The sequence below is a fragment of the Scaptodrosophila lebanonensis genome, unplaced genomic scaffold, assembly GCF_003285725.1.
Source record: "Scaptodrosophila lebanonensis strain 11010-0011.00,11010-0021.00 unplaced genomic scaffold, SlebRS2 tig00000024-arrow-pilon, whole genome shotgun sequence".
Classification (NCBI taxonomy): Eukaryota; Metazoa; Arthropoda; class Insecta; order Diptera; family Drosophilidae; genus Scaptodrosophila; species Scaptodrosophila lebanonensis.
In genome coordinates, this window is record NW_022060538.1 from 4,216,659 (window position 1) to 4,242,953 (window position 26,295).

The 26,295-nt window shown below is 37.9% G+C and overlaps 1 protein-coding gene and 1 non-coding gene across 5 annotated transcripts in view; one reads left to right on the forward strand and one right to left on the reverse strand.

The window, feature by feature from the left end:
- Positions 1-26,295, reverse strand: part of LOC115621615 (serine/threonine-protein kinase par-1) — a 57,083-nt gene that overhangs the window by 14,966 nt on the left and 15,822 nt on the right. For 3 of the 4 annotated variants that reach the window (XM_030515310.1, XM_030515309.1, XM_030515307.1), the window contains exons 2-6: positions 3,741-4,014; positions 2,911-3,110; positions 2,632-2,849; positions 1,955-2,555; positions 370-1,572 (exon numbers count right to left, since the gene is read on the reverse strand). In XM_030515310.1, coding sequence (XP_030371170.1) covers positions 370-1,572; positions 1,955-2,555; positions 2,632-2,849; positions 2,911-3,110; positions 3,741-3,946 — 2,428 coding nt within the window. In that variant the 5' untranslated portion in view covers positions 3,947-4,014. Of the gene's footprint in view, positions 1-369; positions 1,573-1,954; positions 2,556-2,631; positions 2,850-2,910; positions 3,111-3,740; positions 4,015-14,496; positions 14,870-26,295 lie in introns of those variants that run through there. The other variant, XM_030515308.1, reaches the window with a different exon arrangement.
- Positions 25,114-25,195, forward strand: Trnas-gcu. The gene has a single exon. It is a non-coding gene; the product is annotated as a tRNA-Ser (tRNA).

Sequence of the window (26,295 nt, forward strand, 5' to 3'; positions counted from 1 at the left end):
GACACCGGTGAAAATTGTCGTTCTTAGCTACTAATGTTTTTATTTACTATTAACTCGATTCTAAAAACTTTACATATCAATTGAATCAATGCTTCACACATTTAAAGAAACACATTATACTTGTAGTCCAAGTAGAGTAAGTATTCGGGTCTCTGTAACATCTATTTTATTTCGTTCTGCTTGTAAAACCTAATGTCCAGGGGTGTTTGTTTTTAAGATCCTCTATCTTTTTGTCTAGTCTGGCTGCCTGACCTTCCAACTTGAGCATGGCACTAAAGCTAAACGCGAATGCTTATAGAATAGAACTGCTAGCAATAACCGTAAATGCGCAGCAATATTGCAAGACATGCTTTTTTTCTTGGTACTCACCCGGCTGTATGGCGTTTCCAATGATGGCGCGTGCATTCTTCAACTTACGCTCGCGTTCTGCCTCTGTGGGCTCACTAACTCCGATGGTTTCGGTCTGGGCGCACAGCTGGTCTAGCTCTTTGTTGGACTCGTTTTGTGCTTGTCGGAGTAGTGCTATTGAGTTCTCCATGGAGCGTCTTGCATCCTCTAGCGTGGCTGAGGCTACCGAATTCTTTGAGTCGCTGCCCTCGAGCGCAGGTGTTGTAATCGGCTCGGCTCCTGGCGAAGATGGAGGTGTGGCCAAAGCTTCAGCCTCTTGGGCAGCGGCTGCTGCTGCGGCAACTTGTTCCTGGGCACGCCGCTCACCAGGTGTGGGACCAGTAACAGGTGTTGGATTGGTTGCTTTACGCTCGAATTCTTTCTTAAAGCTGCCCACACTGACGCCGGGTATGCTAAGCTTTTTGGGCTTGTCTCCGACGGTTGGGGCTGTGATACCTGGGCTGGGCCCCATTTTTTGAAATTTCTCAGCTGTCTCGAGAATGCGGGATTTTCGTCGCTCCGAGTTAAATTTGTTGAGCGTCGACTCGTCCTGCAGACTGCACTTGCGAACAAATGGCGGTGCAGCAGCGGAGGGCATGGTCGTGTTGGCATTAGTGGATGGTGGAGGCGTTGATTTGTTGGCCGCTGGCTGTGCAGTGGGAGCGATGCTTTCATTGTTCGCCGCAATGGCATTGACCAGATCAGCGGTTTTATGCTTGTCTACGAATTTCTTGATCACCTTGGATGCATCCTTCTCCTCGGGCGTTTCTGCCACAGCGTCTAGTTTGCCGCGTGTCGGCTGACGTGACACGGTGTTGGCAATGGTAGTGGGGGGTGCTGCGGCTGGCGCTGCTTCGCCATTATTTTGCATTAGCTGCTCGCAAAGATCACCTACGTTTTGCATATCCTTTTGTGAGAAATTGGGTGCCAGTTTTGATGCCGGAGTTTGAGGTGGTTCCTCGACAATGGCACCTTCTGTTTCCATTGGAGCTTCCTCGGTGAGTGGTGCGGTGGTTTCACTGACTACGAACGAGTTGTTCGCAAGTTTATCTTTTTTCTTGGCCGTAATACCTGCAGCATTTTCTGTGGATACCGTGGGCTGGAGTTTACGCTTCGTTTGCACAGGACTCTGTGAAGGCGTGATGGTTCGTGTGGGCGATGGCATGAGCGCAGCTTCACCACCAGCTGCATAACAGCGACCGATAAAGAAAGAAAGAGAAAGAGAGAGAGAGAGAGAGAGAAAGGTGGGCATGGTTTAATGAGCGTGTGGTTAAATGGTGGCTTGCAGTTGTTTAGTACACTTCAGTGTCGTGTTTTAGCGGCAGTTGTACCGTTATTTTGAGGTTCGGAACATTCGCGTGACGAGGAAGTGGATAGTGGTTTCAAAATTTTGGGTGAGAGACCGCATGAGCAGCAATTAGTGGGAGTCGATGGGAATAGAACACGGACGCTGTTAGATAAGAGCACTTCACACTATATACAAAGAGATCGAGAGAACGAGCGAGAGCAAGATGTGCGCGATGGGGCACGGGTAACTGCAACTGCACGACTAAAAGAGGTAACTTACCAGCAACCATGTCCAGAATGCGTCGTTCCGCCTCCGTATTTGGCGCACCCATATCACGTATTGAGCCCACCGAATGACTACGTGCCACACGCTCGTTGCCCGCCTTGGCTGCGGCTGCCGCAGCTCCATCTGCTGATGGAACGACTAGTTGGTCCGCTGTTATAGTCGTCGGCGTCAGCGACAGCAAGACATCCAGACGGACGGGCGTCTGATTCGCCAAGTCCTCGGCCAAGTCCAGACAAGATACATTATCGTTCTCATTGACCCACCAATGGGAACAGATCTGCTCGATACTGGCGCGCTTGCGTGGACACACCGTCAGCATGTCCCGTATGAGTGTAGAGGCGCGAGATGGTTTACGCGGCTCATAGTAGTCACCTTGGCTAATTTGTTTCACCAGTCTTTTGAAGTTGGAGCCATCGAAGGGCATGGACCCGTAGACTAGAGTGTAGAGCAACACCCCGAGCGACCAGCAGTCTACCTCGGGACCCTGGTAGGGCGTGCCCTCAACAATTTCGGGTGAGGCATAAAGGGGTGAGCCGCAGAAGGTTCCCAGTAATCGTTGATCATCGAATACGTTGGAAAGGCCAAAATCCGCTATCTGTGGATGATTAAAGTGATTAGGAAAATTCAAATCGAAATGGACATACCATCTAGCCCTTCATTTTTCTACGAACCTTTGCATTTCCCTTCTCATCCAGTAATATGTTCTCCAGTTTTAAATCACGATGGCAAATCTTGTGTTTATGACAATAGTAGACAGCTGTTGCTACTTGCCGAAAAATACGACGCGCCTCCTCTTCGCTGAGCACCTTCCGTTCGGACAGGTAGTCGTAAAGTTCACCGCCAGCGGCAAACTCCATGACTAGCACCATTTTCTCGCGATTCTCGAATACTGTAAAGCATTACCATTTCACTATAAGAATGCATTTGTAAGAATCCCATTTTTGACGCACCTTCATATATGTGAATAATGTTGGGATGCTGCACCGAGCTCATGATTTGCACCTCGCGACGTATGCGCACCAGATCCGCTTCCGCCTCAATTTTACATTTCTTAATAGTTTTGATGGCCACTTCCTGACCCGTTTCCTTATTAATACCTAATTGCACTTTGCCATAAGTGCCTTGACCTAATTTCTTAATAATATCGAACCTGCAAGAGAAACGAAAACAAAATTTATATAAAATAAAAAAGAACAAGAGCGAACGCTACAGTCGAGCAAGCCCGACCGTGAAATACGTGAAATGTGGGCGGTATTGACGAAATTCTGTAGCGGAGGATGGGAAGGGGGGGGGGGGGGGGGGGGGGAAAAGAAATTCCAAAAAATAAAATAAGCTCATCCTTTCTTGGACCTAGCAGAATCTTGATATCGACTTTGGTTATTCCAGCTTTTATAGTTTCTGAGATCCTTGCGTTCATCCAGACAGACGGACGGATGGACGGACAGACGGATGTCTAGATCGATTTCTCCCGTCATGCTGATTCAGAATATATATACTTTATAGGTCGGAGATGCTTCCTTCTGCATATTACATACTTTGCACAAACCTAATATACCCTTTTTACCCTACGGGTACAGGGTATAAAAAGTATATTTATGTATATTAAAAAATGTATATTATTTTTGGGGCATAACTAGTTTGTTAGTTAGTTGTACTTGTTTTCCATTTATTAAAATCGAGATTTATTATTTGAAATATGCGCTTTGAGAGCTTTTTCGTTATCAAATGAAAATATGGAACATTTAGTGACCTCTTTGTATTGGTGTGGATTGCATCTTACCTTTGCCGCAGCTTCTTGCGATGGTTATTCATTTTGACATCGCCTGTGTTGCCAATGCTGCTCATTATATTGTCTATTTGATCCTGTGGTATGCCCGACGGATGCGCCATGCTATTAGGCCCATCATCGATGCCGGTATTGGTATTTGCAACATTTTGTGTGCCAGTAGCCGCCGTCACAATCGTTTCAGGTTTACTTATCACCATGGTTGTGGCTGTTTTGGTATTGTTGCTGCTTCTATTTTCCTAAGTGGTGCTATGCGCAGCGCAAATTACTAAAAAGGGAAAAGTAGATAGCAAAGATTTTGTGGTTAATTTCGAATTGTCAAGTCAAATACAAAGCTAGACTCAAATGAAAACAGTCTGCTGTTCGGTAAACTAGGCCACCAGCGGACTGCCCCACAATCAGGCGGATTCATCAAAATCACGACTCATACACAAACAGACCCACAAATACACATCCACAGAACTGTATGCTGCCTTCTATCCATCAAACGTTCAATCAAATGGGCAATCAATTAATTATGCTCCATGCGCGACGCACATGAGCTGCTGTTGCTGCTCTTTTTGTCAAGGTTCTCCCCTTTTGGATTGGTGGGCGGCAGCCAAAATACACTCGACCCAGTTTTTAGCTATGGCCGAGCAAGGCAAAAGCTGATGCGACCAGGGACCAGTTTTAAGGACATTTATGCAATTTTAACGCCATTGCCAGAACGGGCATACAGTCGCCCACCCATGATAAACGAGAGCTGGCAGTAAGTGTGGCAGTTTGTTGGTCACAGTTACACTCTAAGAAAATGTGAGGTGCATTCGAAATGACGTTTTCACATACATATATCTGATTTCTTGTATAGCTTTTATATCACACATACTATTATTTACTAGATTGGTTAAGCTTGATCCAAACTGGGTAAATAATTAATTTATAAATTTAAATAGGCAAAAAAATTTCATAGAAAAAAATCTATTTTTTTTAAATAATGTTATCCTTGTCCAAAATGGATGATTATTTCTGCTTAGGTTAAATTCTAATTAAGGAAGTATGATTATCAAAAAAATTCTACTTTATTATTTTCGCTTTTATATTTTAATAGTTTAACTCTATTTATACTATATGGTTTAAAAAAACTAAATGTCCTTAATCATTCCTTAATACTTGTATGTACATACAATCTCCAAAAAGGTTGTAGGCAAATATGGCACCGAGTGTTAGGTGATGATATGTTATTAATTATAATGGTTTTATTATTTCAGAAGTAAATTGATAAGAATACAAGATGCTGACGCTGTTCCAATGAGATCATACTTATTCTTATAAATTTCAAGCACACATATAAAATGTGATGCTATACAGGCCTGAAAATTGTTAAGTATGTATACTAAATAAATTTTGCTCACAGTCTATAAAAATGAAGAGACTATGTTTGTGTTCCTTTAAATATTCGGTTAAATTTTACAATTTCTATTCTGTGTATTTGTATATACACCTTCCATACCATAAGCTCCTGAAAACTAAATCCAAGCCAGGTAGATATTTTCTTCTGGTGTACGGAGGTTGTTTTGTCGTTTAGCCTGTCATACTTAAAGTTCCAAGTGCCTAAGCGGACGGGCAAGTGTCTGCTGCGACTGCCTGCCTAAAGTGGACGACGACACTCGTTGCTTTCATATCCGCTTCGTCTCCAGAGCGGGCTATGGCGCCATAGCCCATTGTGTTGTCATTCAAAATCCGTTACTATTAGAAAACTAATCTATCAGTCTTGTGTGGGCATGTGAGCGCAACTATAAGATACTGAGCCACTAGCTTGGCCGTGACAGTTATGACTTGGAAATGCCGTTTTGATGCACAGGGTTAAGCATCCACAACACTCGCTCTCACAAATGCATGGATAAAAAGTTTTTGGGCCAACTGCAAGGGACAACAAACGAAACGAAACGACATAGTGTACAATATCAATTAGCAGCAGCAAATGCAACAAAAGCATGGAGTGAAAGATAAATAGATAAAGTGAAAAGGATAGAGAAAAGAAGAGTCTGTCAGTGTAGTGGCGCAGACTTCTATGCTAGTTGTTGGAAATGTTCCAATTATAAATGTGCACTTGATGGCAAGTAAATTAAAGTCCAACCGCAAATACAGAAGCCGGGGGGAAGCGAGAGGTCGAGAGAAATGAAGAAGAGCTAAACAAAAACAAAAAATATCAACAAAACTACTAACTCAATATCAGACTGAGAACGCACACAAACAGCAGACAGTGAAGCGGCCAAGCGGGAGGCAGGGACGGACAACAGACAAACAACTAAGCAACACTCAAGAGCGCTTGTTGGGGTAGCCATGTGCGGTAAGCGCTTGGCACAAGCCACAACAAAGCATGTGTATCTATATATCTATGCATCTACAGGGTGTTGCACATTAATTGTATGAGTATCTTTAAGATACATGCATGCATAAAAAATGGGCGCGCGTGCTCAACAGGAATGAAGAAATTAATCTTTACACGCAATTGTATTACGGAACCATCGTGTAGCTGTGTAGCTTTGGCATCTGCTGCATAAGCACACACACACTTATAAATATATATATGTATATATATACCCATACACAAAACGCACATGTTGGTAAATGATTTTGAAGCAGTGCATCGCACATTTTTAAAGTGCGCTGAACTCTGTTTTGGTTCTTCATTTATACATCTGTATATTTGTTGTTGATGTTGTTCGTGAACTGAAAAAATTCGTTTTCACTTAAAGCAATTTATTTTGTATCTGCAGGCTACAATAACATGGCAGCTGCAAAGTCCAGCACTGCTCTTTTATACCCTTGACGAAAGGGTGAAGTGGGCTTCTAAATAATAAGTAGAGCAGCACTTTTTAAATAGTGGGGGGTATAATGTCAAAAATGGGTTTAGAAATCCCAATATAGCCTTAAAATCCATTATTTTAAATTGAAATGAAAGGCAATTCCACACCGCGAATGACGGCATTATCTAAACCTAAAGTTTCTGATAAAACTTGTGCTTCCTAATCTAAAATGTATCTCTTAAATACATTTTCTTTTTCTAGGGATTTGCAAATGCTTGATTATACTATATGTTATAAGTACTTAAATAATAATTTTTAGAGCAAGCTTCTCAGTTTTGAACCAAACTACATTACCAGTTTTTATAACAGAAACCACAGAAATAAATTAATTGATAGGCATTTGTAAACTCGAAATTTGTATTTATATAATAGAGAAATTATGGTTATATATGATGGTTCAATTAACTATTATAGAAAAGGAAAACATTGTTTTAAACTTTCTGTGAACAAAATATTTATTTTTGCAGGGATACAAGTCATAAAGGTGTGATTTATTAGAAAGTCCTCAATGATTCACAATTTTTCAAATAACAATTATTTGCCACTAATTTGTGTAAAAAATTTTAGCTAAATGAATGGCAAAGAAGCATAAAAAAGTTTCTAATTTGTGATGAAAACGATAATAATATTAGAGATAGTAGTATACGTATTTGATTATATTTTGAAGAGTATTTTATCTGAGACTCTAACTTCCTCAACATGTTCTCTGTGTTGGCACAAGGACCGCACATGTCATTGAGCAGCTAGCGAAACAACTAACTACGTGCCATCATTACACATGGAAGGGCGAAGGGATGGACAGCAGCACAGTCTTGGACAGCAGATAAACACGAGTGACAGCGACGCGTTTCTGACATGGCGCACGGCCTGTTGGCCAAAAGTTGTTGAAATATCTGTGCTTGCTTTTCCGTCAGTTTGGAATTTCTTCTGCAAAGGGAAAATATTTTCGTTGTATCTCGTGTGCGTACTATTTGGGGTTCAAGTCTATATCTGCGCTGCAGACAAGAGGCAAGAGGCTGTACGTAATCTTAAATATGTATGCAAATGAAATGTTTTTCTGGGTCAAGTCGAGCGCGACATTTGCTGATGTATTTATGATAAGTTGCCCCCGCTGATCTGTCGCTGGTCCAGCAAATAAACACTTCTACATATATCCGCATATTTGCAAATATTGTTCTATGTGCCTTGGTAGTGGTTTATGGCTATTTGTGTGTGTAAGTAAGTTGTAGAGTGTGCGTGTGTGTGCTCGTGCTATCTTAGTTGGGCCAATTGTTTGTTCAAGCATCTGACTGAGCTGTTGAGCATTTCAAATGATGCGAGAAATGTGCAATAAATGTATAAATTTAATACACGTTCAATAGCATAAACCTATTTCTTTTATGATAATGAAAATCTGCGTGTGGAATGAACAAAAAATAAATAAATTCAATAAAAATATTGGATTGCTAACGAATTCTGCTACAACTACAAAAAACAAAAGCACGATCCAGTTATCCAATTTATGACAATTGTAAATAATTTAAATAAATAAATATACCATATGCAGATTCATAGACAAACATTAGGATAGGGCAGATGGAAATGCATTAAATATTGACAGGAGGCCCTTGGGTGTAAGTGACTTTGGAACTAAGTGGTACGAAAATAAATTTTGTCATTAAAAGGTTTAAGTGGAATTCAATTTATTCTGCAATTTGAATGCATTATTACGCTTCAGCAATATTGAATAACTCGTTAACAGCACCTGAATTGGGAAATTGAGTCGAAATATGCATTCAGGCGACAAGTTATGTACGTCGTGGTTAGTTTACAAACAATTTAAATGATCAGCTTGTAATTCGGTAAACCATAGTTGAGGAGACCACAAACACATGAATTGCAAATAAATGTATGTGAACCAGAAACAATTGCAATTTAATATCTTTTCAACTACTTGTTACAATTTTTTAATAGCTTACAGATTATAAAGCCACTAAAAACATATTTCAATTACAATAGTTTCATTTTTTTTTTTTTTTTTATCAAATTGGACGGCTATTTTGACCAAACAGTTATTTGTCTTGTATTTAATCTAACATACATTACTTTGGAGTAAATTCGTTACACTTGCTTTGCTTTTCACTTATTACTTCTAGTTAATACTTGATTGTCAAAATTTTAACATCTTGACTATATTAAATTTGTATGAGCATTTTGCCACAATTAAAACAAAGTACTTGTACTCGTACAGACAGTTTTAAAAGTCAATAAGTCAAAGCGAAGAGTTCGCAATGTTCAATTTATGTGTAGGTACTCGTATATACTCATGTCAGACAGAGATATAAACAAGTCACAAGAACAACAATGAGAAACATGAGCATTAATTGTGTTATATAAATCACACAATTTATTATGATTGCTAATTTACGAGCTGTCTGTGAAGGCACGACATTTTGGACATTTTGCAGCAATGCTGGCACAAACTTTTATAAATTAATCAAACACAAAGCATGCAAAATACATATACACAAAATAAACAAAAAGGAACTACTAACGAAACAATCAAATGGGGTGTAAAGTTCGTAGCCGGTTCAAGGGTGTACGGTAGAAAAAGCCACAAGAATACACAAAAGCGAGCGGATGGCGGACGGAAAAAATATATAAAATACAAGGAGTAAATAATTAAAATGAAAAAGGAAATGAAAACGCAATATTTTTTAGTTATTTTCTTTCGTAATGGTGATGGCACACTGTGCCAGAAACCGCAAAATGTTGGCCATAACTCAAATTCTTTTTAGTAGCAAAACTTTATAGAGTGCATAAAATCGTACAAAGTCATATAAATATTAGAGGCAGTTCGGCAGAAACAAAATTATCTATGTAACTGGTGGGTTTGGAAAGGCTTCTCTCTTACAGACGTTCAGTTAAAATTTCGTGATATTTGCTCCACTGGCAGCGGAGTTATTGTGTCTAAAGTGACATTACGTTTGTGTAATCGGTACAAACGCCGTTTGACCATGTAATACATTAAAAAACGACAAATAATTTGTCTTGAATGATATAGAATAAATATTTATTCAAATATTATGTATATTCGAAAACGAAATTATAACCATAGTTCATCAAACACAAGAGGAGAAGTTTGAATTTTTGTAGGCAAATTTGTAATTTTGAATTTTGTTGATCTATATTTATACTCTGTACATGAAATGTCCAGAAGTATATTAGGTTTGCGGGAGCTGAAAAATGTAATAGACAGAAGGAGGCGTGGCCCTGTCTGTCTGTCCGTCCGTATGAACACCTGGATCTCAGAGACTATAAGAGATAGAGACACCAAATTTTGCACAAAGATGCCTTATGCGTGTAAGGTCTGCGAAATAAGTCACCTTATCATGCTTATAACGTAATGCCACAGATTTACCATTTATGTTTTCCATTTCATTTTTTGCATAGTTTGCTTTCATCTAATTCTCTTGCTTAAAACAGTAAGGAGAAGCAGAAATCCTTTATTACTACCGTTATTTCTATCGAAAATTGCTGCTGCCTCTCTTTACACAACGAAATAATTGAGCTGATCAAATCAGTTTTTGTCATTGTACCAGTGCATTAAAGGGCCATTTTCATCAAAATTTTGGGATTTATAATTAAAAAAATTAAATAAGTGAGTTTTGACTTTAATCCAGGCTTAGAACATTAGATCAGATTATAATTAACCATAATTTTAGTAGAAATGCATCAAAGCCGTTACCTATCTGATAAAGAAAGAGCTAAAATATTAGCATATCGAGAAACTGGAATGCCCTTACGTGAAATTGCTTCCAAAATACAAAGGAGCTTTTTTACTATACAAAAGTTTTTGAAAGACCCCGAACACCACGGAAAAAAGCCACGCTCCGGTCGCCCGCCATTGGTACAAAATCGCGATAAGAGGAGAATAAAACCGTTAGCACTCAAAAAAAACCTGAGCGCAGGCGAAATTTGTCAGGAACTGGATCTCTCAGTGTCAAAACGTCGCGTGCAACAAATTTTACGAGCCGATCAATTCATTTCATATGAAAAAAAAACCGTCAAATGTGAAGTACTTCCTCGGCACAAAGTTGCCCGCATGCACTTTGCAGAGATGCATAAGTTTTGGGACCTGGAGTGGAAAAAAATTATTTTCAGTTATGAAAAAAATTTAATTTAGGTGGACCAGATGGGTATCAATATTATTATCGTGACCTCAGGACCCCCAAACAAATGAAAGTGTCGCGCAATTTTCAAGGAGGATCGCTAATGGTGTGGGCTGCATTTTGCTTTGCTGGAAAGAGTCCTATATGCTTTGTCTCACATAAAATGAACTCCGAAAACTATGTAGAGCTATTGGACGAAAACCTGATTCATTTTGGAGAAGAAATGTGTGGAGATTATTGGACATTCCAGCAGGACAATGCTCCAATCCATGTCTCAAAACGCACAAAACAATTTTTTGAGGATAACAAAATACCACTTTTGATGTGGCCTGCAAAAAGTCCAGATCTTAATCCCATAGAGAACCTTTGGGGAATCCTTTCCAGTAAGGTTTACATGCATGGCAGACAATTTAGATCCTTGAAAGAATTAAAAGAAGCAATCGTAACAGAGTGGGCCAAATTGTACGGATCACTTCTTCAAAACTTGGTTAGTTCAATGCCAGATCGCATGTTAAGAGTAATTAATAGTAATGGAGGACATATCTAAACAATTACCGCTAAAAACACAAGTAAATCGAGATATAAATAAAGTTTTTTGAATTTGATCAGTTCAATTATTTCGTTCGGAAAAATTTTCATTTATTTTTTAAAAAAGTTTCTTATAATTTCTTAAATATTACTAAACTGAATTTAAACTGTCATTTTATAAAGTTTAAGGAAAAATTACAATCAATTTAAAATATCGAAGATTTTTGTTTTAATTAAGAAAAATATGTTGATAAGGTGACTTATTTCGCAGGCCTTATTTATTCTACACGAGTTTGTTTTATTTTTTGGATGTTCCCCCCACTTCCCCCTTATGGGGGTTTTGCCGAATACGCAGAAAATGTATATTTTGGAATTTCCCTCCCTCTCTCCTCTCTTAATTTTCTTAATTTTTTTTATTTTCTATAATTATTATTATTATTGTAAACATATGTACAGAGTAATTCAAAGTCGGGACACCCGACTTTAGCTGTTTTACTTGTTTTTAATTAATTAACTATGTAAATAATTATTAAAGCTCACTTGCATTTAATCTTTCTCCCAACTGTTTAATTTTTTGGATAAGCTTTAAGTTCATCATAGAATAAATGTTATGGGCTCTCCACTGCAGATATTAAATCAGTAATTCAGAAAAGGTTTGGTTGTGATACATTTTGGGATGCTGCCACAGTGTGCAGTGAATAAATGAAATAAAATAGGCGAAGGGAACAAGACATGTCAAGTATTTCCTTTGCTTACACACACACACATAAATACGCAGACAAACACACACATCCGCACCTACATCCATAAACACAAAAACTGCAGCCGCAAGTAATCGTGGGTGGATGGGTGCCCCTTGCCATGAGACGGCCATATGCTGAAACAAATTCTCTGGCGCTGAATATAACAACAACAACAACAACAACAATAACTGTAGCAACAAACAGCAAAAGTGCCGCCCGCCATTTGCTGTGTATGTGTGCGTGTGCATGTATGTGGGAAAACAAGAATTTTGCGTTCCGCTCTTTTTGCCGGTGAAAAAAAACTGCTCGGAGCGAAATTATTTTTTTCTATCTTTTTTCTGATTTTGGCGTTCTCAGATATTTTTTTGTGTGTTTTTCTTGCTTGCGTTTTCGTTTAATTTTCTTGATTTTCTATGAGCTGTTTTGTGAGAATTTGCAAATGAATCCTTGAGATTGATGTGACGACCAGTTTGCTTGAAAATTTTGCTACTTTTCGTAGTTGTTGCTTTTGCTGTTGCTGCCTTTGTTGTGGCCGTTGTGTAAAAGTTGTTATTTAGTTGCTACTTGAGCGGTTTGCGTTTCTTCTTTGCAATGACATTTTAGTAGGCGTGTTGTTGTCTGTCTCTTAGTTGCTGTCATCGTCGTCTGACACTTGAGTTGCGACATTGTTATCATTGCCGCTGCGTCTGCTGTTGTTTTTGTTGTGATTGTTGTCGACTACTTTCACGGATATTGCATTTGACAGTAGTCAAATAAATGCTTTGCTTAATTGCCATTTGGCAAATATTTCAAGTCTGTTTGCATGGCACACATAATACAGCCAACGGTCGATTTAGGGGTCAAGTTAATTATGGTACGACAGTATAGAGTGATAAGTGGAGATCTATTCACAATTATGAATTGGGAAAAGCAACACAAATTTTATATAAGTAGAAACACTAAATTTTTTTTATTGCAGGTTTGGTAGTTTCTAATATATAACTGGTAAAAATGACAGTTTTTAAAAGCACTTGCATAAACTATTTACACCAAAAAATTAAGTCGGAACACTTGTATCTCAACAATACAAGACCAAAGCAAGACGTTCGTGCTTAAGTAAAAAACATTCTTCAATTGGCAGTCAAATGCTGGATAAGATACAAAGTACCTAAGTATTTGTGCAACGTTACAGAATAGGTATTTAATATTAGAACCCTCGGGACCACTTCACAGTTGACAGTTAGCCTACTTTGAAAAAGCCAATAAAGTCCACTTAAATTAAAGTTAAAATGAAGTACCTAAAACTAATGGAGCAAGAAGGAAATCCAAAAGATTGTTGTAACTCAAATGTTAAAAAAATCTGCTGCATCGACTTTTAGACAGTTGTTTTTATACAACATTCATTAAAACTCTAATTCCATAACAACATCAGGAGATCTTTATTTTCAATGTAAGGTAAACGGCTAAGCTAATATAAAATTGGGCATTGCATAGGTCAATTTCTTTAGAAAAAGATGGATAAAAAGGTTTTATTAGAATATTTTAAAGTTTCAAAAAGGATTTACAAAGTCATCAATCATAAGTAACCAAAACTTTTGATACCAAGTTCTTCTATATATTGGTGTACATGTATGTATATTGACTGTTGTACCCCATTGCGAATAAGTAATGCGGTTAATAAGAGAGCAGGAAGACATGCTACCTAATTTCCGCGCAAGGCGGAACTAAAAGGCCAAGGCAGCGAGCGAGCAACTTACAAAACTTGACTCTTTTTCGCTGGTTTTTCCCTTCTTTTTTTTTGGCTTCGCTTCATTTGCGATGCGATGTTCGGCTTCTTAGACAGCATGACTGCCTGCCTGCCATTTGCCCACACACACATTGATAAATTTCAATTTAATTGCAATTGGGAATTATTTGAGAATTTAGCACACATTTACATTTAACGAGATGAGAGAATTTGGCTTGAGAAATATCGAAATTAAACGAGCATAATTTGAATCTAGCATCTTCTTATATCGTAAACGAGGGGCAACGACAAAAAATTAAAAGAAAATTTGTTTTTTTAAAAATAACTTTTAGCTAACACGCAAGAGGAATTTTTATTTGAGCAAAAGATCAGTATAGCAGCGAATACAAAACCAACAACAACAGCAACGAGCCGAAATAAAAGCAGCGACGACTGAGAAGACAACGACAACAAAAACATGCCGGACTGAACTATCCACCAAGGGACTAAATGGCGCAAACGAATGAGGAAGCAATGCTGTAGAAAGTCTAGAAAATACACTAATATAATGGACATGGGGTTACCGCTCTGCTATATAATCTACACAAATACAAATACACATACATACATAAGTGTATATACTATATTTGTATGTGCACACTGGCAGGCATATAAGTAGATACACACACACGCACAAATATTCTACGCTTGGCATTCTTTTCGTTCTGTCTTCTTTTTATGGGAGGCTGGTTCTATCTTCAGAATTTTTCTTACATTTTCCAATTTCGGATTAAGCGGCGCTATTATTTGGCATGATATTTTCATGACAGATTTCGAACATATTCGTATAAATACAGATATGCACAGACACACTCACATACGCGCACAAATTTGCAGATTTTCACATTTCACTTTTCTTCAATTCGAATTTTTCACGAAATTTTTCTTTTGGGCAGACCCGCACGTATACATACGTATAGTATATGATCTTTTATGTACGAGTATATATACGTCACTCTATAAAGGTATATAGAGATGAGTGCGTGTATATGTGCAGCAAATATGTTAGATATACATGTATATGTGTATATATTATATAGATAGATATATCTTTTATTCGATTATTCCGCGCACTGGCCTTAGCCACTCTGCCCGTCTTATTTGCTTTGCTCTATGCGCTCGACTGGCGACTGAAAAGCATTCGAATTTCCCATAGCGCCCCGAAAAAACAAAAATTCAAAATCTTAAAGTGCTGAATCTCACGGGAGCGTGGCATCCGCCGTTGCATGTGCTCTTGGAGCATTGTTATCCTAAAAATAACTACTGTCTGCTCACTGATCTCAACACTCGTTTCGTTGCGTTTTCGGTGTCGCTCACGTGCCTCTGACGCTCAGCAGCCGAGGAGGAGCAATGAGCGCACATAGGCGCGTGCCACGATCCATGTGTGTGTATGTGTGCGTGTGAGTGTGCGCCTGTGTGTGTATGATCTATCTATGTACTCTAGAATGGGGTGTCTATAGGTTGTGTGTATCTATTCTATAGAGATATGGAGTATACAGCCCGGCGGCACCATCAGCAATTGATTTATTTAGCTGTAATTTGCTTTCTGCTGCACATTCTAATACCAGACGGTCTTTTCCTTTTGAACAGATGTGCATGATCCATAATATGCTTCTGATTTGTGGTGCTTCAAAAGCAAATTAAATATTTTCATATTGTTATTAGTACCTAAAACAACAAATTGACAATTGTAAAAATGTCTAGATATTAAATTGCTTAAAAAACACATGAACTTATTGCGAACACCAATATTTTCTTTTTGTAGTTTGTTGCTTTATACAGTTCGTTTGAAATTGTTGTTGTTGACTTCTTGTGTTTACCAAACGAAAACGGGAATCGTTATATCGAAAAAATATATAAATAAAATATGAACTATACTTTAATCGGTTTAATATTAAAATACAACAATATATATTTAATGAGCAATCACCTAAAGTTAATGTGAATGCATCTTGTAATCAGAAAAGATGTTTGGAAGGCTGTTCCGTAAGTAAGTAAGTTCCGTTTTAAGCTCGGTAAGACTTTTCCCAAAACGATTACAATTAAAGGAATGGTCGGGATCAAATTAATTCAAACGCCCATGAAAGAAAATTGCTTTAAGGAATAAAAAGCTATTATGAAGGACGCACAATGACTGAGGATTATTATCTGAAATATCAATTAATTATTATTATCGAATGATTATGCAGACAAATCTGAATAAATAAAATTATTTCATGAAATTGTTGAGCAGACGCGTTCCATCTTTTTGCAATTTCAGTTGCCAAATGTAAATTGTAGATTATTTGCTAATCATAAAAGTGTATATATTTTTGTCCAATTTGCATACTCAAGCAAATTATTATAACATTGTTGTCAGACTTTTAAATTTGATTAAATTGCTTGTCTCAATTGATTTACTTGGATTAATTTTGATTTCATTTGATATTCGTAAAATTTATTTATTTCTATCATTTGTTAAATTAATGAGCATTAAATTTGTATGCTGCTGGCAGCCCCTCGAGAGACTCTTGCAGGAGTTTTTGAAATTTTTGCGTTTTGTTGGCGCTTCATGCCCAGTCAGTCATTAATCAAGTCACACCACAGGCAGTTTGAGTTGCAGCCAACAACATTAATCAACAAAATCAAGCTTGTAAATGCAATTGCAAACACAGGCACACCCAGGGAGCACTCACATAGAGGTAAAACGTACATTTTCATAGGTGTATGAAGTGTTTGCTAAGCAAAAAATGAGGTATCTACGTAGGATCCAAGGCAATTCTGCACTGTATAGCGAAACATTTGCATATGTAAGAGCCTGGAAAATATTTCAAAGCTTATCATTGGTGGGCAAACACATGCCTGGGCAGACCTACGACGTGAACGATGACATGCTAAAGGCTACGGGGCATTACGACTACAGTGGCTCTGATGAGAATGATGATGATGATGGTTGGACAAACAACAATGTGGAGTCTTTGCTGGAAATAGCAAAACACCATTACACACATATAACCTTTTAAATGCCTGTTCAAACACTAAATATTGCATTATGCCAAGTTTATCACCTTTTAGTTGGAAGCCAATGTAAATATTTGCACACACACACGCTGAAGGAGGGATCTGCAGAAAGTGGCCTTTAGGCAGTCAGCCAAGGAGCAGTAGTTGAACCGTTGGTCGTCGTCGACTTGCTCTTGCAACTATTTATCAAATGCTCAGCCAAACTGCCTGACTAGTTGCGGTTCATTTCCGTTTAGACGGCTGGCATATCAACGCCCAGGCAGCAGGGAGAGCAGGAAGCAAGCAATAAAAATCATATAATGGAAACCATGGAAGTTCTACGTAAGTTATGTGTATATATTTGTAGGTCAGTCTGCCTGAGGGGGTTTGTAAGTCAAGGCACAGTCTGTCAGGGGGCACGCTTACATAAGATTATGCGCACGCCATTTTTTGTCAGCAACCACACGCACATATGACCTAACCACCCACAGACCCAAATACCCATATTTACAGTAAAGGCTAAAAGCGTCGCGTTCTTGCATGCATTTTTGCAAAAAATCAAGAATACGTAAAAACTGAAAGAAAGTGCAAAACTTTGAAGCCATCCTTGCCTGCGCACCGTCAAGTCGGCAACAATAGCAGAATTAGGAACATAAATATAGTGCGAGTATATTGGAGTTTCATCGAAGTTGCAATATACTTTGTAATACGTTACAGATTGTTGATGCTATGAATGTCGCAACTGTCAAAATATTAAAGGTATGGAAAAACTTTAGATCAAAATGAGAATGAGAAATAGTTGTGAACAGTATACTTTCAGTGACAAAAGCCCAAAGGCACTTATCGATATCTATGTCAATGAAAATGCATTTGGAATGACAAACGGGAATTCTTTTTAAGTATCCATCAAGGTCTATGTATATAAGTATATCCGCAATTTATATTATTATTCTTTTAAAGATTTTGAAATAAATTGATTATCTTTCATTCTCGTCCTAACAGATAATACCGATATAATATTAACTTAACCCTCATTACAGTATTTTCTAACTCAAGCATTAGCTTCTGCTTTCCTTTGGCTTCTGAAATTAAAGAAAATTTAACAAAAAAAAGATATTTTGATCGATTGATTGGCAGCAAATTCCTTTAATAACAATTAATTGTTTAAACTTGGCAAAATTCCTTAAATTCTTTAATAATAATTAATTGTTTAAATGAAAAAGAATTATGAACAATTATAAATATTTTTAACGTTATTGTTGTAGCTCAAGAGAGTTAAAACTTGCAGCATTTTTGTCTATCAATCGTTTGACGTGATTATGACTTAAATTTGTGTGAATTGGTTTTTATTGTTCAGATAATTGAGTTACGTCTCGATAAACAAAAAAGTTGACAGGCTTATCTTCAATTGTTATTAGCTTTGTACGAGTATGTTATTTTCGGTATTTCTAAAAACCGCCTACATTTAATTATGTTAATTCAATAGCACCAGATAACAACAAATTTAAAATTCATTTCATACACAACAAACCGACGATAACTAATTTGAATATTAGAATTACATTTTATATTACATTTTTTGTATTGCCCAGAGCTACTTGCAATGAATTCAAAATTTCGGACCGGAACAGCTAGTTTATTAAAATTCGGTTAATAAACTTAATTTCAGTCGAAACGGGAAAAAGGGTGAAGATTTGGTAGGTATTGTACAACATTTAAATGTATAGGGTATACAATGTATACACAATGGAAACTGAATGGTACGTGCATTAGCTGAGCCACTTGCGACTTTGTTGGAATTTTGCGCCAACGTGAAACGGAAATGCCATTTTGGCTGCGTGTGCCCCGAAAAAGAAAATCAAACCGCTCCCTCAAACGCAACTGCGACCATTACTGGTTCAATAGCATGACATGCAGCATGTGTGTGTTTTCCATAGGTGTGGGTGTGGGTATGAGTGTGGGTGTGTGTGTAGATGTGCGTGCTTCTCATAAATCGTTAACTTTCGCTTAACTCAATGCATACTTGTATAATGCGCGTAGTTGTTGCTGCCGTGCAAGTTTGCCTGCCCGTGGCCATAAAACTGCGCTTGCCTCTTTTTTTCCATAGCTATGGAAGCAACAGAGCTGCTATCAAGTTTTGCCTTCTTTTTGCGGGCGCGTTTATTAAAAGCTTTACTTTAATGAATTTGAAAAGTTTTGCAACGCGCCACCGCCACCGGCGGCGTCAGCAGCAGCACCGACAACCGAAACAGCAACAACCAACAACTGCTACTGCCGTAGTAGCAACCCACACCATTGCGAACGAATTCATCCATTCATACATTTCATTGCACGTGTAAATTTGCTCACACGTGAGTGGTGGGCGCTTGGTATGTAAAATGGCGGCGTTAAAGTATAAAGCCACCCACACATATGTACTTGTGTGCCTGTGTGTGTGAGTGTGTGTCTGTGTATGAGCAATTTACGGCATTTCTACAACGTGCGTAATTGACTTTGCATAATGTACTGAGCACAGTCGTTTTATGTCGCTTTTTCACTTTCTCCCTTAACAGGCCTTACGCCTAGACATGAAAATATGCAACAACATTTTTTTAGCATTGCTAATTGTCGCCTCACTCAAATGTAATTAAATATTTGCGTGAAATGCCTTTACAACAACAGTTACACACTGAGAAAAAACTTGATATGATAATGGTAGTCCTGATTTTGATATGCTACAGAAAACAAGGAAAAAAAAAAAAACTTGCCAACTGTATCCGCTCCTAATTTGTTTAACGAACTGGACGCAACTGTCGAATTCGAGTAAAATTGAGTGGGAGTGGGCGGCACATCAGAAAAAACAAACTTGCACTGCGTACACATATAAGGTATTTTGGTGCCTCTAGCTCTTGTAGTCTCAGAGATTTACGTGCTCATACAGACAGACACATAGACAGAAATCGACTCGCCTCTCATGCTGATCAAGAATGTATATACTTTGTGGGAACTGCCACGCCTCATTTTGCCTGGTTTAAACTTTGCACAAATCTAATAATATACTTCATTTCATGTACAGGATATAAAAAGAAGAGAATTATTTGTCATCTCCAGTCATCTCAACTTAACATAACCTTGCATGTTGCTGCCTTTGCTAATCATAAAGGAAAACATAAAACCTGGCATCTGTCCGCTATTGCTAAGTATTTTAAAAGTAAAATAAATTCTTTTCTCTTCAACTTAGACAAACGGACGCAACCCATATACATTATTTAAAAAAAAAAAACATTTCTCAAAATTTAGTTCAACTATTTGTTATAGAAGAAGGACATTTTAACTTAAATAGTGGGTCTTTGTTGATGTTTCATTAATAAAATATGATATTTTCCTCAAGTGTACGGCAGTGCCAATTTTTTTTTGGCTTTCACTCATTTGCTTAATTGAGTTGTCCACGATGTTTTGTTTAATTTTTGTCTCTGTCAGGCTTTCTTTTTTTGCATTGTCGCGCAACTTGGGCCTGAGCCCGGGCGCAAAACCATTCATGAAGTTGCTGTGGTTGTTGTTATGTTTGTGGCTGGCTGTCTTATGCCGGCAGCAGAGTATTTGTTTCAGTTGTTGTTGCTGTTGTTGCAGCTACTGCGCCTGTTGTTGGCATAATTTACGGTTGTAATTGTCGCACGTTGTTGGTTTTGAGGCGTACATGACGACGGCAATGTCGCCGGTGCTGACATTTTTTGTTGTTGTAGTTTCTGTGTTGCTGCTTCCCCTTTTTACAATTTGCTTGGTATTCACTGTACTGTGACACATGCTGAAAGTCATGCGCTTCACTTGACGCAAATTGCTTGTGGCAACAACTTAATCAGCAACATTTGTGGCACGCTGGCACCAAGAAATGGGCGTCTAATTGAAGTTGTTTTGTTCTTTGTTTGCAACAGACAGAAACAGCAGCAGCAGCACCTGCAACAGCAACAATTGCAAAAGGCAATAGCAACGGTATAAATGTACTACTGTATAGTGCAAGAACAAAAAGTTTTTAGTTAGTTTTTGTACTGCAGCTAGGGCGTATGCGCAATTTTTGTTGCATTGTCGTGGCATGAACAACAACAACAACAACTGCAACAACTCATCTCTCTGGCGTCGCAGCAATTTTGGCAAGTAATTTTAGTGCCGTTTTTATTTCTCTGTTGTCCAGTGTTAAAAACCTTTGATTTACATGCAAGCATGTCGCAATAAATGTGCGCAGCAGGCCCAAGCTACATATACTCGTACTCGTATACTTGTACATCCATCCATCTATACATATACATACATGTGGCACATATTTACATACATATTTGAGTAGTATGCATCTATATGGTAAACATGTTTATATGCAATAAATGTATAAATAAAATTTGTTGCTAGACACACGCTCGCCATGGCGCCGAGACGCAAAATAGCGCAACAAAATTAATACGGCACAACATTTTTTTTTAATAATACCGAAGTGTTAAAACGACAGCGCCTTATAAAATCGTATTGTTGCATATAATCCGCTTATTTGTACATCATGATAAACATTCGAAAATTTGAAGATTTTATATGTTTTTGTTTTTCTCCGCAAATCGAATGATTGTTATTGTTGTTGAAATCAAAAAAGCTTGAAACGCTGCATTTTGTAGTGAAAATTAGTTCCATGCACTTCCGCCGTAAATAGTATGGATCTAAGGGTTTTAGGTATAGATGTATTTCAATTTGTTCTATATTTAATATATGCATTGAATCCGTGCATACTGGCTTAGCAACTTACCAATACAATTAAACAAATATAAATAGCTTAACCTCTTATACTTATGTTATACTTATCTAATCTCTTATACTTATCTAATTGTTTTGAAAAATCCTAATCGTTTTAGCCTTCGCATAGATATTTTTTAATACAAAGTGTATTGCATTGCATTCACATTGACTATTGTCGATGCGTTTGAGCTATACATTCTTAATTAGTTTCACGAAAACAGTCCATCTAAACATGACAGACTAAGAAACTGGTTTCCCTTAATCTTTAAATTTTGACTTTTTTTTTTGAATTTATATCGGTCCAATCTTTTTGACGAAGCAGTCCGCCTAGATATGACGCTCTGTTCAAAGAACTCTTTGTATATTCAGTCCATCTAGTCCACTGCCTGAGCCACTGCCCGCACGATATCGGATAGCTCTTAATGTTCCTCGTCTTAATCTTCGAATTAGGAATTTTGTTTTTTGGTTCCAAGAGGTCCTTTGCTACAAGCTTTTTTAAATAAGTGGTAATCAAATAGACAAATAGGGCTGTACAGGGTACAGGGTATTACACAATCGGACTTGCTCGACTGCAACATTCTTTCTTGCTACTATTCCAATACTTCTCACACAGTTCGAGTGTGCAAATGAATTATCAGCATAAAGCTGTTTATTTAACAGCAAAGAAATTGCAGAGAAATGATATTTTTGCGTTGCTCATTAACTTACGCATCGCTTGAAAGCACTAGCTCTGCTATCATTCTCGGTAATTGGAAAAGTTTTTGCTACTTATTGAATTTGCATGCATCAGTGAGATAAAATCGGTCGTTAATTTGGGTGGCATCTTGAAAATTAACAAGAAATTGCGTTTGGCATTTGCCGTTTGCTTTTCGCCAATTAGTTTGACAATCTGTGCCACCCAGTCGAAGCCGAAAAATCTGCCATCCTGCCAGTCAGTGCGTCACGCCCTCCTGTCCTTCTGCCACCCGTCCATCTCGTCTGTCCGACCATCAGTTGCGCATTTGGGACATATTGTGTGACGTTTGTGCTGAAAATGCATGCTGCGTGCGCTTCATTTATTTCGGGCATTAAAATAAATGTGCAGAAAAATGAAATGCCGCTCAGTCCCAGCGAAGGTCGCTTGGGGGCCAGGCTAGGGCACTGCGAAAAAGCCAACAACAACAAGGAGAACAGCAGCAATATTGTAAAAAGGTGGCACACATAAGAGTCAACACTTGCGACAGATTGTGGCACTGGCCATTGGCCTCTTGCTGTGGCCGCTTGTCGCCTTAACCGTAAACAAGCTCATTTATTTGTGTATTGTTGCTACTTAAGGAAAATTAAATGCAATGAAATGAAATTAAAGAGCACACAATACTGTCGGCCTGACAGCGGCAGGGCGTCGCAACTGAAACGCATGTAATTAAAAGGCATTTTCAAGTAGTTGAGCGCTTTTCCTCTTCCTGCAGCTCCTCTTATTCTTGTGTTGTTTTTGTTGGGCTCTAGTTGAAGGGTTTCTGGGCGCACACCGGAGGGAACGCAGCGAGAAAACCTAAGGAGCAAGTGCACATAGTTTTGCAACTGTTGTTGCCATTTAGTTTTTGTTTTTACGCTAAAGTGCCTTTTAAAATATACCAAAACTAATGAAAGCACTGCCAATGGTACGCACACGAGCTAACGGGCTATAGAACGCTGGCAGGTAGGGCGGGGTGTTCTGTGTGTTTGGCAGACCGAGTGTGCTTATACGAGCTACATGGATCAGATCATTTATTTATTATGCAGGTCGAAAGCAAGAGTTGCAGTTAAGAACAAAGTTAGAAAAAGTGTAGTTTCATGTTCAATCCCTAATTGCTAGAATAATTTATAACTTTGTCAAGTGGATGTGACATGAATCGTTTTCCAATATTACTTGTAGCTTCTTGTTGGGAATGTTCATATACTCGAGAGGTATTGCTTAGACGAAGTGAGGCTACAGTACAGTGGCTTAAAATACAGTTTATGTTCATTTCGACAAGTATTTATAAAATGTGTGAAAAGTACTTATCAAGCAATTTTCAAACAATCAGGGCCGAAGTTTTCGTAGAAGAAATGCAATTGTTTAAAAATGTTTCTTTAGACGAAATATAAATATACCAGGAAATAATTGCAATATATTGATAGATTGATATATATATGACAAGGATTTGGAATGAACGTCTGCTGACAGCTGATTACGACTGTACATTACCACTGTGTATTTTAAAACATACTCAGCCCCGAATTGGGCAATTGAAGATATCCTCTATAAGAGATAATATGGTTAAAATTCTCATCAACACATTGTCATTTGTTTGGTAAACAAAACAAGAGAGAACGCTACAGTCGAGCAAGCCCGACAGTGTAATACCCTGTACCCAGGTAAACTTCCGTCACTGAGTTATATGCGCCCATAGCAGCAGCAAAAAGAGGAAGAAGAAGAGCGAACTTGTTGCTGCAGTTTGGGAGGTTGTACTGGCGAGAATTTGTTTCGCTAATAACTTTTCTTAGAATTGACCGAATTGAATAAAAACAACAGTAGACAATTATATATAAATTATGTGTGCAAGGTTTGGTTTAGGTAGCATTTGAAATGTGGACGCTATTGACGAAATTCTGTAGCGGGGGAAGGGGGGGAAAATTCCAAAAAATAAAATAAACTCGTCCTTTCTCGGACCTAGGAGAATCTGGATGCCAACTTTGGTTATTCTAGCTTTTATAGTTTCTGAGATCCTCGCGTTCATCCAGACGGACAGACGGACGGACGGACGGACGGACATGTCTAGATCGATTTCTCTCGTCATGCTGATTCAGAATATATATACTTTATGGGGTCGGAGATGCTTCCTTCTGCATGTTACATACTTTGCACAAACCTAATATACCCTTTTTACCCTACGGGTACAGGGTATAAAAATAAAAATTCTCAATGCCATTGTCAACTGCTACTGAATTAGTTTCTTAATCTGGCTTTAATTTAAGCATATTCCAGCTTGGTAAAACTCGCACACTAATATAGAGCAAATAGTTCGAGTGTAAATGATTTATAATGCAAAGCTAGCGTATAAATCTTTGAGTATATGTATATAAATAAATGTGTGCTATATAATTAAATGCACAAAAACTCGAGACCACAGCAAACGTACATCAGCAACAAAAACGCTAACCATAACAACATTTTCACCAATAAATTAGACAAATGAGTGGCAGTGAAATTTCAGCAAACAAAATATGCTGAGCAAGTGGGCGGCTCGGCGGTTCGGCTGTCTGTCTGTCTGTCCGTCGGTCTGTCTTTCTGTCTGTTTGTAGGTTACATTAAAGCAATTTGGCTTTTATGAGCATTTATGCAGTTTTTAGTTTTTCGGATGAATTTTGCATGCATATAACGGAAATACCAACAAATGGCGAACCAAATGTTGAAAATATCACGAACAGCTTATTCACACAACACACATACTTATACAAGAATTTAAGTATTATCTCGTCAGTTAAACTAAAGTAAAGCAGTAACAGTCTTTGTTCGATAAGCATTATTATCTAATCGTTGCATTTAAATATATTAATTATTGCTGAAATATTTATGAAGAGGAGCTTGCGGCAGCTGACGAGGTGGCCGAGAGGTTAAGGCGTTGGACTGCTAATCCAATGTGCTCTGCACGCGTGGGTTCGAATCCCATCCTCGTCGTATATATAACAATATTATTATATGTCCGTCCACGTTATGCTTTTTGTTTTAATTAAGCCATTTCCACGTTTTATATATGTATACAATAAAAATGATGAAATGAAAAACGTTTTGCACACTGCATAAAATAAATAACTTGACTCTGCGAGGGCAAATCAATCAGTCGGGAAATACATATCTCCATGAAAGTATGGGAAGGATTGATGGCTGAAGGAGACTAATTTGTAGAATTTTTATTGAAGTAGATACTTGTATATAGATAAGTTTGCAAGGTTTGGTTTTGTTTTAAATTTCATCAAAATCGGTCAACTTTAAGAAAAGTTATTAACGCAGCATCAAGTTCGCTCTTCTTCTTTTTGCTTTTACTATGGACGCATATAACTTAGTGCCGAAAGTTTGTCTGGCTACAGAGAATTTCCCTGTCGGGCCTGCTCGAGTGTAGCGTTAGTTAGTTGACTTAGTTTTGAGCGGCTTCAGTTATTAGAATAATTGCAAGATATTGACAAAGCAAATGTTTTAATGCATCTTTTAAAACAGGATATGAGTTTCTTAATGGAGGGAGGTAAGAAAGTTACTAACTGATTGTTCCACCCTCGTAACGAAATATTGAATAAATAAATTCATATATTTTGAATATTTCGCTTTTTTGCGGTGTATAATTCGCGTTTGTCAGCAAGCTAAGCTAAATATACATACCTATATACTTGTATGTGTTTGTGTATTCATACATTATGGATATTTCAATTCAATTCGAACGCATTTGTTGCCTGCTTATAGGCGCCGGAGGTGAATTGTGAATACATTTATGTATTGGCTGCAGGCTCGGTCTGTGGTCATTCTGAACAATAATATTGATAATAATAATAGTAATGGATCACAAGAGCAGTAAATATTCAAAGCTTTTCCCATTAATTTGTTCATTGCATATGCGTAATTATTTAAACTGTGTAAAAACGACCAATATGAGCAACTTTTTATCTCGACGAGCTAAAGAACTTATTTGCGATATCACCTGATATAAGTACTTTAATAAAAAGAGTGCACTGAAAATTTGGAAAAGATTCACTTAACGCTTAACAACTCCCCTGGCGATAAGCATT